This window comes from Seriola dumerili, unplaced genomic scaffold, assembly GCF_002260705.1.
Source record: "Seriola dumerili isolate Sdu_G_001 unplaced genomic scaffold, Sdu_1.0 BDQW01000025.1, whole genome shotgun sequence".
NCBI classification, from domain to species: Eukaryota; Metazoa; Chordata; class Actinopteri; order Carangiformes; family Carangidae; genus Seriola; species Seriola dumerili.
The window spans coordinates 4277330-4292543 of NW_019174280.1; the positions used below are offsets into that span (position 1 = coordinate 4277330).

The 15214-nt window shown below is 38.1% G+C and overlaps 1 protein-coding gene across 1 annotated transcript in view; it reads right to left on the reverse strand.

The window, feature by feature from the left end:
* tbc1d32 (TBC1 domain family member 32) overlaps positions 1–14747 on the reverse strand; it is a 74028-nt gene extending 59281 nt beyond the window's left edge. Inside the window, exons 1-18 of the mRNA XM_022770350.1 lie at positions 14593–14747; positions 14285–14449; positions 13652–13829; positions 13355–13426; positions 12325–12450; positions 11843–11921; positions 10652–10755; positions 10500–10561; positions 10036–10186; positions 9797–9856; positions 8855–8935; positions 8278–8311; positions 6349–6480; positions 4895–4984; positions 3642–3784; positions 2830–2957; positions 1833–2034; positions 109–188 (exon numbers count right to left, since the gene is read on the reverse strand). Of these exons, the coding sequence (XP_022626071.1) occupies positions 109–188; positions 1833–2034; positions 2830–2957; positions 3642–3784; positions 4895–4984; positions 6349–6480; positions 8278–8311; positions 8855–8935; positions 9797–9856; positions 10036–10186; positions 10500–10561; positions 10652–10755; positions 11843–11921; positions 12325–12450; positions 13355–13426; positions 13652–13829; positions 14285–14449; positions 14593–14747 (2042 nt within the window). The remainder of the gene's footprint in view (positions 1–108; positions 189–1832; positions 2035–2829; positions 2958–3641; positions 3785–4894; positions 4985–6348; positions 6481–8277; positions 8312–8854; positions 8936–9796; positions 9857–10035; positions 10187–10499; positions 10562–10651; positions 10756–11842; positions 11922–12324; positions 12451–13354; positions 13427–13651; positions 13830–14284; positions 14450–14592) is intronic.
* Positions 14748–15214: the final 467 nt, after the last annotated feature.

Genomic DNA, 15214 nt, shown 5'->3' on the forward strand with positions numbered 1-15214 from the left:
ATAGAACACACCCTCTGTCTGTGTGTGTGTGTGTGTGTGTGTGTGTGTGTGTGTGTGTGTGTGTGTGTGTGTGTGTGTGTGTGTGTGTGTGTGTGTGTGTGGCCTCACATGTTCTGCAGTTCCTGGGTGGATGCTCCAGCAGTGGCCCCGGGTACCGGAGTAGGTACTCTCTCTGACAAGGAACTAGTCTAGAAATAAGGAAGTAAAAAAATATGAGTTAAAGTATTACTTATTTATCCATCCATGTGAATAAGTGTGAGCTCAATTATTCACATCAGGCTGCTAGAACAGTGACAGACTTAAAGCAGTTGCCAAAATTAAATTAATATACAGATTCATATTGGACTATTTCTGAGGGTACATAGAAAATTATGAAAACCAGTTGTTTAACATTTCTGTTCCCTTAGTGTGACTTTCACTGTACTCTGTAAATTGCTGTACTGTTGGTCTACAATTAGCCTTTATGTTTTGTCTTGATATTGTTAATATCTATAATTGATGAAAACGCAATAAATAGTGAAGACCCCGCTGCTGGGGTTTGACATTTATACCATACAGTATGTTAGAGCTTGGTGCATCTTTAACAATTACAAAACTACTAAGGCAGACTGAATTAGTCTCCATTACTCTAGCAGACTAATAATACACAGACTGTGTATTAATACTAAGAATATTTAATAAACCATCTAAACACCATTTGACAACAGTGGAAATCATTCTAGACAATCAAACTGGTAACTGTGTTTTCCCTACTGTGAACTAATTAGAATCACATCCTTCCTGACTGTGCCTTCCACAAACATTAAGGGCCGTGTTGGTGTCTGTTTACCTGAGGTCAGGGTTGTAGTATATATGTCTGCTTGGATCAGATACAGTACATGTTGTCCACTGTGTCTGTGCAGTACGTGCAGGCTGATGATTAATATTTAACGCAGATTGGGTAGAGTCAGAGGGAAGTGAGTGGGAAAATGTAGACCGATGCCAACAAGTTAATTTTTGACATGGGTGTTTTGGAAAACAATGAGGTGAAATGTGTGGTAGGACTGCTTAATAAACTGAGAAAAATCTACCACTGAGACATTAATGATGTCTCCGACTTAGTAGAAGCAGTGTCACCACAGGTCTTCTGTATGTTTCCTCTGAAACTGTGCTGTACCAGTACTGGCTTGGAGTTGATTTTGGTTTTGGTTTTTGTTTTCAGTTTGTTTTTTCAGTTTTGTTTTTCCAGTTCAGACGGCACTACTAAAGATATTCTGATTCTGATGCTTTGTTATGACAGAAGCAGTATTCTAAACTAAAGGAAGCAGATTACAATGGTTGGTTAAATCCCCCATTTGCAAGAAATTGTGGTGCTCTTCTTTGCTGTGGTGAATGAATAAAGAGAGAGCACTGCATTCATCATGCAAATGAAACATGACAGGAGTATTCTACCCAGTGAAACTAATCATTAGATGGAGACCACCCTCCATTAGATATTGTAGGAAAAAAAGGATTCAGATATGAAGTGTTAACTCTCTGAATTTACACAGTCTGCCTGTAATAAACAACCAATTCAAAACAGCTCTACCAATATTATAATGCTAAATTGTTTTCCAATGGGTTTAATGATTTGGTTTTTGACATATTTGTTGTTTTTGATGTTTCAAATAATTTTAAACTGTTTTGAGTCAGCTAAGCAAATTCCTGGGTGCAATTTATGAAACAAAGAACAAGAGCAAAGAACTTCCCATATATTAAGCAGTGTTTTTTTGTGCACATCTCACACAATAGTACAGATGCTAGTCATAGACTGTGTCCTCATTCTGACACGTTACATCGACAGATGCTCGTACCTTTTTCCATGCAGCAGCTATAGCCTTGTGCAGACCATAGGGTTGGAGGACCTGTAAACCCTCACAGGTGTTGTATATCTGTCTACAGACAAAGATAAAAGCTCCACATAATGTACGGGACGTGTCAGATTCACTTAGTGATGACAGCTCCTTATCCAGCAGCCTCAGGGTAAACTGTACAACTATGAGACCAGCAGAGGTTCTGCAGAGGAGAGAGATAATGGACAAAGTGAAAGATTTTAGTATATGTAATAAGAGTTTTTGTGCTACAAAATTTTGCAATGTGCAAGGTGTATCAAGTTCTGTCTTGATCTCAATCTGTGACTTTCAATGTCTACATCTGAGGAATTATGGTGTACTTAAGTCCTTCCCTCCTATACTCGATACTCTAGAGCAGCATTTTTATTCAATTTTTCTGTGATTTTGAATTTAACAGTCTGGACTCCATAACTTAATTCCTTCAGTAACAAAAAACACAGTGATTGGGATCCCTAGTGTATTCATTAGCACAACATTATTGGAGGAGGTTGCATACATACAAAATTGATTGACACTCTGAAGTGCATTAGGCAAAACTAAGTTTAATGTTCAAATCTTGCAGTAGCCTTGGAGAAAGTATTATTGCTAATTCACAACAACAGGCTGATGGACAGACTGAACACACTGAGGTCAACATCATGGTCAGCCAATTAAAACAGAATACCAAACTAACCTAGAGACACTGAGTGACCCTTAATAACTTTAAGAAAACATACTTCTTTGAGTTTTTGCTGTAGCTACACTGGAGTTGATCAAAGATATAATCGCACTGACTGACAAACCAGCAACATCCTCGGGTCTAATCTGCTCTCTGTGCAGAACCAGAAGGATTGGTTATGCAAACTTAAAGCTCTATTGAAGTCTTCTGGCTCAGTCAGGGAAATGTAATTTATTCATTACTATCAAAAATACAAAATGACACTGTGTATTTAATCGCCATTCAATCACACTGTCTCACCTCTCACTGTGGGCCACAAGGAGATTCTTCTCATATAAGAAGAGAGCTAATCCTCTGTCAGTGTTTGCGATGCGAGCCAGAACGTCAGCAATGAGAGTCAGTGTTGCTGCGGGAGACTTTAATTTGGCCTGCAAACCGAGAAGAGTAAACAGACAAAATTACCAGACATCTTCAGAGACAAGTGGATTCTCAGGGGGGATGAACGGATATTGAAGGTTGAAATGACATCATTAACTTTGACAATGATAGGAACTGAGAAAACTGAGAAAATTTTTATAACCAATGGTTTCACAATTGCAAATAGTTTGTGAGAGGCTGGCCAATAACTGTCCTAACATGACTGTAACAAACACATATGGTGGTGGAATCAAGGTTAAAAACTCTGAGGTAATGGTTATTTTGAGTCACAGTCAGACATCTTTAGATCTGACCATTGTCTTCCCCAGAATTTTAATCTAGCAGGTAGAAAATGTCCCTGAAATAGAATTTAGACAATTACAAAAGTCACAACTGAAACTCCCAATAATCATATCCTTGGGTTGATAATTGTATAAGGCTTTGTGGTGCACTCCCATACCAACATATCTGTGATATAAAGGGTGTACTGCAATATACTGTACATACATAATACATTAATGTTTTCTTGAACAGTGAAAATGAATAATTAAGTGAAAGTAAAAAAATGATAAAGAAGGGTGATGTAGTTTACCTGCTTATATACGTGTTTGTGTGTGTGTGTGTGTGTGTGTGTGTGTGTGTGTGTGTGTGTGTGTGTGTGTGTGTGTGTGTGTGTGTGTGTGTGTGTGTTTGACCTGCTGTCCATTGAGCAGCGCTATAACAGGAGTCAGTAGCGTCTCTATGACAGCAGTCTGGTAAAGGCATTCTGCAGCACACTCTGTCCTCTCACACAGCATCCACAGCACCTCCATCACAAGACTGCTGGGTGACAAGGAGTCTGAACACAAAAACAAATTATGACCCTTTTCCAACTGAATGGCATGTATGTGTATTTATTCAATAATATTCATATACTTTAAGACTGACAGTAAATACATCGTCCTGCTTGTTCCCTGTCTGTCAGGATCCTGGAAATCTAGTCTGGTCAAAGTGGCTTTTAGCAGAGCTGCTGGATGCTTCTGGTTTTTCTTGACTGGATCTATGTATTTGAAGTTATTTCAATTTTTGCAGGCTTTATGTGGAGTGCAGATGTACATTTACATGATTTACACTGTTGATCTATGTAAATGATAAATATAATAATAATACATTTTATTTATAAATATAAGCGCCCTTAAAGACACCCAAGGACACTTTACAAAGCAAATAAAAACATTCAGTTGCGAATCATAGTCTTGAGACCAAATGTAGACAAGACACAGTTACTTAATATTTTAATACTTAAACCCTAAAAACATTTTGGATACATTTATCATCATTGAACTGAAGTTAAACTTTGGGGAAAAAAGAGGATATTTTCTAAGATCAATACTATTGCTAGGACATTACAAAAGTCTGCATAATCATTTTTGTGTTTGTTTGATAACATTGCCCAGCTGAGCTTGAAATTCAAATATCTTGTCTCTTGTCAAAAATAAAACTCATACATACATGACTTTTGCCTCTACCACTGACTTTGTTCTGCAGTATCATAATACTGCTCAGAATAAAATCTCCCGGGTGCTACGTGTGATCTTCATCAGACTACAGGTAAAATATTAATATAAATCTATGACTTGCTCAGCATGACTCGCTGCAGCAGCCAAAGGAGATGATCCTCTGACAAAGTCAAGGTAGGGAACACTATTGATCACTGGCAGCAAAGTTGCTGCAGTGTAATTCATGAGAATGAATGGGGCAATAAAACAAGGTCTTCCAGGAGACAACCATAGTACTGCATGACTCAGTACAAGGTTAAGAGATAAAAGATATGGTCTGAGGAATGCTGTTACACCTCACAGGGAGGGTCACCATGTTCCCTCAGTCCCTGGTTCCAGATTCAAGGTCTGGAAAGACGCCGAAAACCATTGTCATTGTTTATGTCTGTGTGTGAGCGTATGGGACGCACCTGTGTGTGACGCATCACTGTGTGGAGGATTGGGGTGTTGGTACATGATGTAAATCAGGATGACAACCAGGTCCATCAGACTTACTGGCTCTGAAACACAGATATGACAAGTAAATGATTCTGGTGATTCAGTGACGAGACAGGAACACTAAAAGTAGTGGTTACTAATTATAAGGAAATTTAAGTTTTGGTAGCCTGGGAGAAGAGGGTCATCTTGGTGTGTAATTCCCAAGAACAATCCCAATTACACTATATTTCTGGGACAGGTTTTAGTAACAGACAATTTATTTCTTCAGGCTCGAGGAAACTGTGATGAGCATTTTTCACTATCTTCTGACATTTTATATCCTAAATCATGAATCGATGATTCAGAAAAAGAAATGATGAATGCAGCTTACTTCCATAGCCCATACTACATCATATGATGTAAATGTACTTGATGCTAAGCACAGTCAATGAATTGTCAACATCTGTTTATTCTTCAAACAGCACAGGCTGTGACATTACTGAAAACAAATAGTAATGTCTGAACTTTTTGAACTGAGTGAAGTTACTAAAATCCTTGATGTTGTATGCAAATGGTGCTCCAAATGTAAAAGAAAATGTGACCACAAACAATCACATTTTAATTTCTTTTAACAGCTCTGTGTAAGTCTATGAGAGAGCAGTTACTCAATGACGGTAAAATGATAAAATTTTAAACAAACATTAATTGTCACAGTGGAAAAAATGTGAAATAAGGCCTGAGAAGAAGCAAAAAAAATTATTAAAATAGAGGGAAAAAACTTATATAACATATAACATAATATGTGCTGACAACTTGAAACTGCAACGGAAACTGGTTCAGGAAGTGATACATACTATGACACATAGTGGAGAGAAACTGACTTCAAGGTGTGGTGAGACTCATCAGTGAGACTCCACCTTAAGAGTGGCCTTATGATGGACATAAAATATTCCAACCTCAGTGATTTTATTGTCTCCAGACGTACATGGAAGGACAGTGAATAATGGCTAATTAAAGAAGGTTAAGTGCAGCAACAGCAGACAATGAGTCTCTCTTAAAGGTCTGACAATGCATCAATAATGTTACGTAATTTTATCACTGATTAAGATTGGGTGAAGCGGATGAAATCACTGCACAGGAGAACTGGAGGGAGTGGCATCATGTGCAAGCTAATCAGACACATTCCTACATGAGATTGTCTGCTGTAAAGACTGGAGGAACTATTTTATTGTAAAATCAGCAACCTTGAACTATCAAGACATCTATTCATCCTTTTAACTGCAAGTCATTCATTTAATTCACTAGTGAATGTCTTTGACAGCGAGTGACAATATAGAGTATCAGCTACAGTCAAACTTTATACTTCTTTTAGTGGAGTAAAAACTGAATGATATACCACACATGTAGTGACAGATGTTGAAAAGTGTTTAAAGAAATAGTTTTGCACCTTTGCGCTTCCTCACTTTGATGGGAAAGAGTTTTCTTCCATTGGTGTAGATGAGGAGTTTCCCCAGGACACACAGGGAGTGGACAAAGACGCAATATTCAAGCTCCTTTCCTGAATAAACACTCCTTTGGACTAAAACTGAAAATAGAAACAGAAAATAAAAATTTTAAATTTGAACTGTCTAGACTTCTTTCCAGTTTCCATGTTGCCCAAATATTGTTGATATTGTTCGAAGATGCAAGAATGAGCAGAGCTGAGAAAAAACAGAGGGAGGAAAGCATCGTAGTATCTAATTGCAAACGGATTTTGTCAAAGTTTTCAAACATAAATTGAAAGGTTAATGTGTTAAGAATCAGTTGGCATGCACAAAACATTCAAGAGAAAAATATAAAATGATAAAGCACAGGTAAGTGTGAGTTTGTGAAAATTATTTTTTGATATTCTAAAATGTCAACTACTACCCATAAAACTACAGTGAATGCTCTTGTTGTGATGTTATGGTGCACAGACAGCTTCTGTAACAGAATGAGATTGACAAGTAAAGAAAAAAGTAGGTGGCAACCTTGCAGTGACTCTAGGGTACAGAAAACCAACAAGAAGCACTGCTAAAAAAAAACTCTTTTGAGGGGAGTGTATGAGTGGGGGGTGAGGGTTGGGGTGGGGTGGGGGGCAGGGGGTGTATCTCTGCTCATCCAAGACAAAGTCAAAATGTCGAGTCTCAAGGAGCCAGCTGGCTTACAGGAGATAACACACTGAGACCGACATTCCCTCACACCCCATCGACCTCTGTATTCACTCTCATTTAATGAATTTTCACACTTAAATGTGCAACAGGATGTGTCGCACTTGTTTGTTATTACACTGAATGTTAATTGTGCTAAACTAGATTAAATACTGTAAACAAACAAACCATCTCGGAGAGAAAGTAGAGGGATTTATGGGAAATGTGGTCTAAATTTTGAGAAGCTCAAGCACCAATTGTTACAAGGTATTACAGTGAATTCAGTAATGACATACAGTATTCCATTGTCAGTGGAGTGAGGCAGTACTGGCATGGAGGTTCATTATTGACCTTGGGAACAGTAGCACAGCAAAATATTCTTAAACTCAAAAAGGTCCATTTACTAGCTTTTCCCATTCAGCAACATCTCACTGTCTTCTTCAGCAAATGTACTCTTCCTAGGACCGGAGTTCAATAGTATTTTATTACACCTGCCAAATCTTCTTCTAAACTAAATTTTAGTGTACTTTCAGTGTTACTCACCAAAATGCATTTTGTGCATCATTGAGATCAAACAGGTGTTGAACACATTTCCTTCCTCATAAAACATTTGCAAATCCAATATTTTAAATCCTGCACTGTTTACGTCCATGTGTGCTAGCTTCCATTCATCTTCTTCTGCTGCACTTCTTTGTGCATTACCACCACCAACTCTTTCCTGTTTCCAAACCTTTGTAAAAAATATGTGAAACTTAAATCTGTAAGACGTCATCTGCATGTCTACATGTTCGTTTTGGATTTAATTTCATTGTTTGAAAGTAACTGAACTTATAACTATAACTTCAACATGTTCAGTATAATCACCTTTTGCTGGCTGAGGAGACAGAAATTGTTTAGAGTTGTGGCCTAACTAATGTTGACGACCTGCAGCTACAACCTAAAAATGAGATGAGCAGCAGAAGATATGAAATATTGATTAAATATGTATTTGACACTTTGAAATATTAGCTGTAAAGTGACTTTTACACCTTATTAACACCCTACTGAAATGATAACATGAGAATCCTGCAGTCTAAGCATTGCTCTTTGTTGATAAAAAAAGATCAAGGAGCAATAAAAGGTTAGATAAGAGAGTCATTACCATCAAAACAAAGAGAATCCAGGGACTTTTCCATCTAGGAACTTGATTCAAAACAGAACCAGCTAACTGAACCCAATCCTAACTTTATCTAGTCTGTGCACCTTAACTATATGATGTATATTTTGAGCCAAACAGTGCCCTAAATTGTATTATTCTCATTTTTTGTAATATTGGCTTATTATGCTTGTATAAATGCCTCTGTCTTATCTAATTTACCTTTATCTACCTTCCATTGAGTGTACATTTTTAATTTCTCTCCATTTTTCTAAACAGTTTTTCCTGTCTGCTTTGTTTTTTGTTTCTTCTCTCTAATGTTTTTATCTGCACTGTTTTATAACTGTGGGAGCAACGTGTGCACTTTACAGAAACTGAATAAATGATGACGGCAAAGTCTAGGTCCAATACATTTAACACCCACAGGCCTCAAATGAAGCATTACTTTCTCATTAGGCTTTCACAGTTGTTCAGCCTGACTATTATTTTTTGGTGTGTTTCAGCATTACTGCAAAAGTGCTGATGTTTACCACACACAGTGACTCAGGGTGAAGATTGGTGTTCAGATGCACTTGATAGAGTTCATGAACCTGTTAAGGGAAATCATGTGTTTATGGAATGTTTTACTTACCACTGTTCCGCTGCTCCACTGACTGGAGATCAGTGGTCTCACTCGTGAAGCGTTCACAGGATTCACTGTAATGGATACACTGCTGAAGAGCTGCAACAATCTAAAAAAAAAACAAATAAAGAAAGGAATTAAAATAATGCATATTGCTGTGGTTGCTGCAAATATTTGATCAGTTGACTGAAGTTACAGCTCCTATTCTGTCGAGCCAAATTTAGATGCTGCTGTGAACAGGCCAGAAACAACAGGCTTACTAGGGAACTTAGTCAGAAAGTCAATGCAACCTCCTCCTATTGAGTCTCTTAATCAAGAGTTTTAAGATTACTTTAGAGAAAGTTTCAGGGGTGATTCCAAAGTAATCCTCTCTAAAGTCAGATGCAGAGTTGAGAGGGAGGTCTAGGATTATACAATCAATTCTTAAATGCCAAACTACTTAGCCGACTTTTGTGCCCCTTTGTCTCAAAGACTCCTACACCGACTTGCACAATGAGCACAAGTCAATGTGAATTATGTATTTGTGTATGAGTTAAATGCAGCAGGTCTTTTGCACAATACCATCCCTCCTCAACGTCTGTTTTTATTCTGGTACCCTGGTACAATAAAGGCAGGAACAAGAAGAGCAAGTTCAGCTTCTCTTTGAGGCCCAAGGACAAAACCAGAAAATGCAGAAAGGAAGAACATTTCCAGCTGGAAAGAAATTATCATGCACCTCAAACAGTAACTTCCCTGCAAGCATTAATACATTTGCTCCAGTTTCCCACCTTTCCCTTGTTTGTGCACAGTTCTATCTTTTTAAGATACACAATGCCGTAGGTTCTGGTTCCTACATGGGGACGCAGGTTTGAATGCCTTACTGAAAATACTCATGATGAGCATTTGTTGGGGTTTTTTTTTCCAGAGCCACACTTCTCAGAAGTATAAAATGAGTTAGTGAGAGATATTGATTATTATGTGAATCACTCACCAGAGACTTGTATTTTCTCTCCAGGAGTCTAAGAACCACAGTCCGACTGTAGTAGCCATGCTGAGATATGGAGAGGTAAATAGATCAACACAGAGAAAAGATGAAAAGAAAATACAGATTGCAATATGAACAAGAGAGAAAGAGATAAACACCTTATTAAGAAATACATAAAAACAATAGTGTGGGCAAAAATGAATTGTGCACCAAATCAAAAACACCTGTTAAGCTGAAATACACACCATCCACTTTTTAAACCAGGTAGCTTTAATATCCAGTAAGGCCAGTAAGTGAATTGGTTCCAGGGCTTTCTCTATGCCAGGAGAGGTTGAGCCATGTTCATGATGGAAGGACAATAGGGAGAAGGTGCTCTCTATAACTTCCTCCATATACCTAAAAGCAAGGTAAAAACAAATATAGTGAACAGGTATCATCATTCTAGACCTAAAAGATAAGTAGGCTACATTTGGACCAGAATAAATCATGTTTCAGAATACTGTATATTTAAAAGGCAAATTTGTAGAGAATGGAGGCCAAAATATGTGCACCAAATCCCACATTGCTCTAAACTGCAGCATTTTTATGTTGAATCACATTTTGTCATAATTCAATCAGTGGCATCTGAGATAGTAAGTGAATGATGACGGGCCAAACAAGTGGAGAGAAAACTGTCAACTGTGGATTCATTCTGGGCACAACTACTTACTTCTCTGGGTGACGGATCCAAAATGTTGTCACCTCCTTTTGAAAGTCATTCATCAATCGAATCTGAAACAAGACAGAGAGAAAAAGCTTTAATGTGTTTGCATGGTGATTGATGATGATGTTTTGCATGTTGTAAGAGACAAGATACTGTACCTGTTTGAGCAGACGAATGATCTCAGGTCTGTTAATGTCGATGGTAGCTGAACCCGTTGGGAAGCTCAGCTTGTGAGACAGAAAACTTGACTCCACACTTTTAGCTGAAAATGGTCAAATATACTTATTACAAAGAAAATATATATATACACAAATAAAAAGCAGCATAAACAATAATTTTACAGTGCACATATTCTTCCTTAAACCTTAATTGTAAAACTAGACAGACCCTACAGAAACTGTCAACATTGAAGCCTTTGAATTATTGATTCAGTAAACAATAATTCCAATGATTTCTACTGTCAGTAAGTTCTTTCTGTGGAGTCATCTCCACTGTACTGCGGTGGAAGCAGAAACCTGAGAAGTGGAACTTCAGACACAGGAGAACTGTGTCTGCCTGGCTAGATAACTGAAAATACTCCAGTTACTACTGTTGTGGATTTCCTTCTGTCTTTTTCAATTTTTCAACAGATTTTTATCAAACATTCACTTCTGGGTTCATAGGAGTCGATTCAAAGACAAAGGAGGACAGGAAAGTTAATAATGAATCGCACAATTTTTATTAATAACAGGGAGTACAAAGTACGAATCTGATGTGCAGAGGATCTGCAGAACCAGAATCTCTTCTCTGACATGTTTTTTTTAACCCTCTCACTCTATGCTCTTCCTAGAAGAATGCATTATCACTGATTGGTCAACAATCACACACAGGGCTGTCTGACTGGTCTAAATCTAAAATATTACTGACTGACCACTATAGCAGTTGCTAGGAAAACACCTAATTATCTGAGCTGCTCATCCCTATCAGTAAAGTTTCCACCTCCACACTGGTACAATAGAGTACCTGTGTCTGCTCTCCCTAGCCAAACTTGAAAGATAAATTTGCTTCCTCTGGCCCTCAAGAATCTACAGGTCAGGATGATCTCTGTCTTCTCCAACATCCTGTGCACAGTTATGATTAAATGTATCATTTCTATCTAACTGTAAGCGATATGCTTTATTGAATACTTGTCTAACCAAGTATTGATTACATGAACATGACAGTTTCCTTGAGCACAAGCAGTAATTTTTCTCATTTTGGGACTGGAAAAATCTTAAATAAATAAAAAATACTTTGCTTTGTTCAATTCCAACATAACGCTGCTGCCCATGCATATTAAAACCCAGTAATGTCTATTCAGAGTGGCCTACCCAAGCTGGTGTAGATCTCTCGTGTCACATTCATAGGAGAGGAGGAGAAGCTTTTAGCAAAGAACAGCAGCACATTATCCTGAGGGAGGTGAGGGGGGAGGCCATAAGTTAGGAGAATACACACAATCATAAAATCAATGAGACATAAATGTCAGATTATAAAAAAATGAGAAGAAATGAAACAAGATTATCACAATAAAGATTTGCAGCCTCTATTCAGAGACAGAGGTCATGTTTGTTACCAATTATCTCTCAATCATTTGGGTTATCTTGTTTTCTTCTCAATTAAGCAGGTGTGGCAGATTGCATTTTGAACAACTGAACATAAATTCGTTTTTGGTTGTTATCAGCAATTATAAAAGCCTGAAAATCTTCATAGAAATTACAGGATTATGATTGATTCATTTATGAGTGACTACAATGTGAGTTTGCAGGACACTGATTGCTCGTGTATTGAGTGTATGAGGCTGCTCAGGACTCACACTGATGTCTGGGTCGGGCTCGGTCAGAGCTGCACAGAGCTTCCTGCGCAGGCTGCTCCAGCTCTCACAGCTCAGCACGTCAGACGGAGGGGCACAGCAGAGGACCTGCAGAGCCTCCCAACGCACCTACACACAGTAACAACACTTCTCCTGTTCAGCACATTAACATCTAAAACAGCATTTCCAAACCTTTATAGCCTATGACCCTTTTAACCAAGGCAATGGCTGCTTGCAACCCCTCATCATTGGTTGGATGTCCAATTAGGCTTGTTTCGTAGTTTTGAATCTTTCCACATGGTAGATTTGTTCAGCACTTCAGTTAGGTCTGGTGGATGTGTCCTGACAGCTATTTTCACCTGAAACAATCAACTAAGAGTTTTATAGGCAGGGTCAAGAATGGTAGTGCTGTCCTCTTCATAGTTAGCTGGCTACCTAGATACATCTGTAAAAAATATTGACAGAAAAAATGTCAAAAATGACAACAAGCATGCATGAGACAGACACAGATGTGCAGGTTTTTGCAAGTTTTTTCTGCACTTACAGAAATCTTAATATTTCTTTGATCTTTGTGAAAGACAGTAAGTTACCCTTCTACGTCAACTTAAAAATGACAGACTAGATAAGTTACTCACTACTGACTGGTAAGGGCAAGGTCACAAGGTTGGGCTGAATAAATGAAGTAAAACAAAATGGAAATTCAGTCTGATTATCAGGCTAATGTCTAGTGGTCAAACAAAGAATGATATTTTCTTTGTTTTATTTTTAGGCCTGAAAAGGTTAAGTATCATCAGAAAAATGGAAAAGATAAGAGGAAAATCACATAGAATACAAATCATTTTGTGTGGTTAAAATTAGGTTTTTTTTCTGGTTCCTATCCTGTAAGTCATCTCACGACCCCTCAGATTTATCCTGCGACCCTGATCTATGCCAACATGCTACACGTGACTTTTCAGTGTACTGACAGAAAGCATGAAACAGCAATGTACAAATCATAACTTTTCATTTGGAAGTGAGCCGTTCTATGTTGTACCTCTTTGGGTCTGCTGGAGTCAAGTTTTTCAGCCAAGACTTGTAGCTGTTCTTGTCTGATGAATGCGTAACTCTGAAAAGGGAGAGGCAACAAAAATAAATATGATCCACCATAAACCTAAATTCAAAAGAGCTCTATTGTTTATAGGAGGACACAAGCAATTTCAGAGGTCACTGAGTGGATCTACTGTAAACTTTCTCCTGCATTCTAGGATACAGTAGAGATACTATACTGACCTTTTATATGAGTAATCAATGAAATTTAAGAGGCAATAAACAAATAAAATGTGTCTCTGACCTGATTAAAGCTCGAGTCGCTGTCGGAGCAGTTGTCTGTGTACTGGCTGTTTGACTGACTGTGCTGCTTCTCTCTGTGCATCTCCTCCTTCCTCATCTGGTCCTCCTCAAATTTGTTGATTAAAGACTCCACAACCATGATCATGGTGTTTTTCAAGGTCTGCATCATCTGCTGGTACCTGTCACAGACAAAAAAAAAAATATTAGTGTATTATTAATGTCATCTTGTTTTAGAATAATCCTGCTGAACCCATTCCTGTTAAAAAATTAACAAGTCAACATACACTGAGAGTTTGTACTTTTAACTTGGGGGCTTAGCAGTTTGCCAACATGGACACAAAATGAGAACTATATTGTACATATCAAGGAGATTTTCTGTGTATAAATAGCTGTCCCTCAACCAACAGGTAAAGTTAAGTCAAAGGCAGTGGATGGTATTGGCTAGTTTCTTATTACAGAATATGTTGCAGCTGCACATGCAACTAGCATAGAAAACAGTGGAGCTGAGAAATCCTGCAGAGTTTTATATTAGGAATTCTGATTTCATTGCATTTTTAGTAAAAAAAATATTTTCATGAAGATTTGGAGAAAACATTGCTAACGAAGCTCAAAGACTTTTCTGTGCTACACTCACTCAGCTGAGTCTCTGGTCCTTCGGGTGACAGCATGGATCAGGGTATCATGACCTGAGCCAACTGAGTGTTGTCCATCTCCTCTGGTCAGGATCTTGGTTTCCTCCTCCACCACAGTCCCCAGAGAGCTTTCCACATACTGACGGAGGTACTTGACAAACTCATAACTGAAAGGAGAGAAATGACAGAATCAGACTTACTGTATATATTTGAACAACGTCTCAACCAACAGAGATAGAAGAAAGTCTAAATTCCTCTTAAACCAGACCTTTAAAGTTAATGCCATACTATCTGAGTCTGATGGCCTTACTTGTGAAAATCCTTGTCAGTCTCCTCCAGGTGAAGAAGGATCTCTTCAGCACATTCAGTTGATGGTGCGCCAGAGATCCTGTCGTTGATGTTTCTCAGTAGCTGCTTGAGCAGGGACTGCAACTCCACCTCATCTTCAGCTGTCAGCTGAGACATCTCTACAGCTGGCCCTTAAGATGGAACAGAATAGGGTATCTGGGTTCCTAGGCAGGTGAGGGGGCAATTCCCTGTGTAGTGCAGGTCACAGATAACTGAAGTACAGGAAGGAGGATGTGTTACTTGAGTTTGTCTTTAAAGCCATCTGAAGATTAACAAAGTACAATGCAAAAAATAATTAAATTATATATTATATGGAGCAGCTTATGAGATGATCATTTGTTTTTTCTTTGCAAATAGATAGAAGAAAATAAACATTGCACTCAACCAAAGACAAAATGAGAGTTGGGTGCATAACCTCAGTCAAAGTTCAGCAAATATACATATCCAAATATATCTTTTAATTTTATATATATACCGGTTTGTTCTTATATTCAACCCAGGGGAGTCAGACGTTTCAGCTATATCTTCATCCATGTGCTATAAAGGAGTCTTTTTAACCTGCCAATCATGTTAATCACCTACAG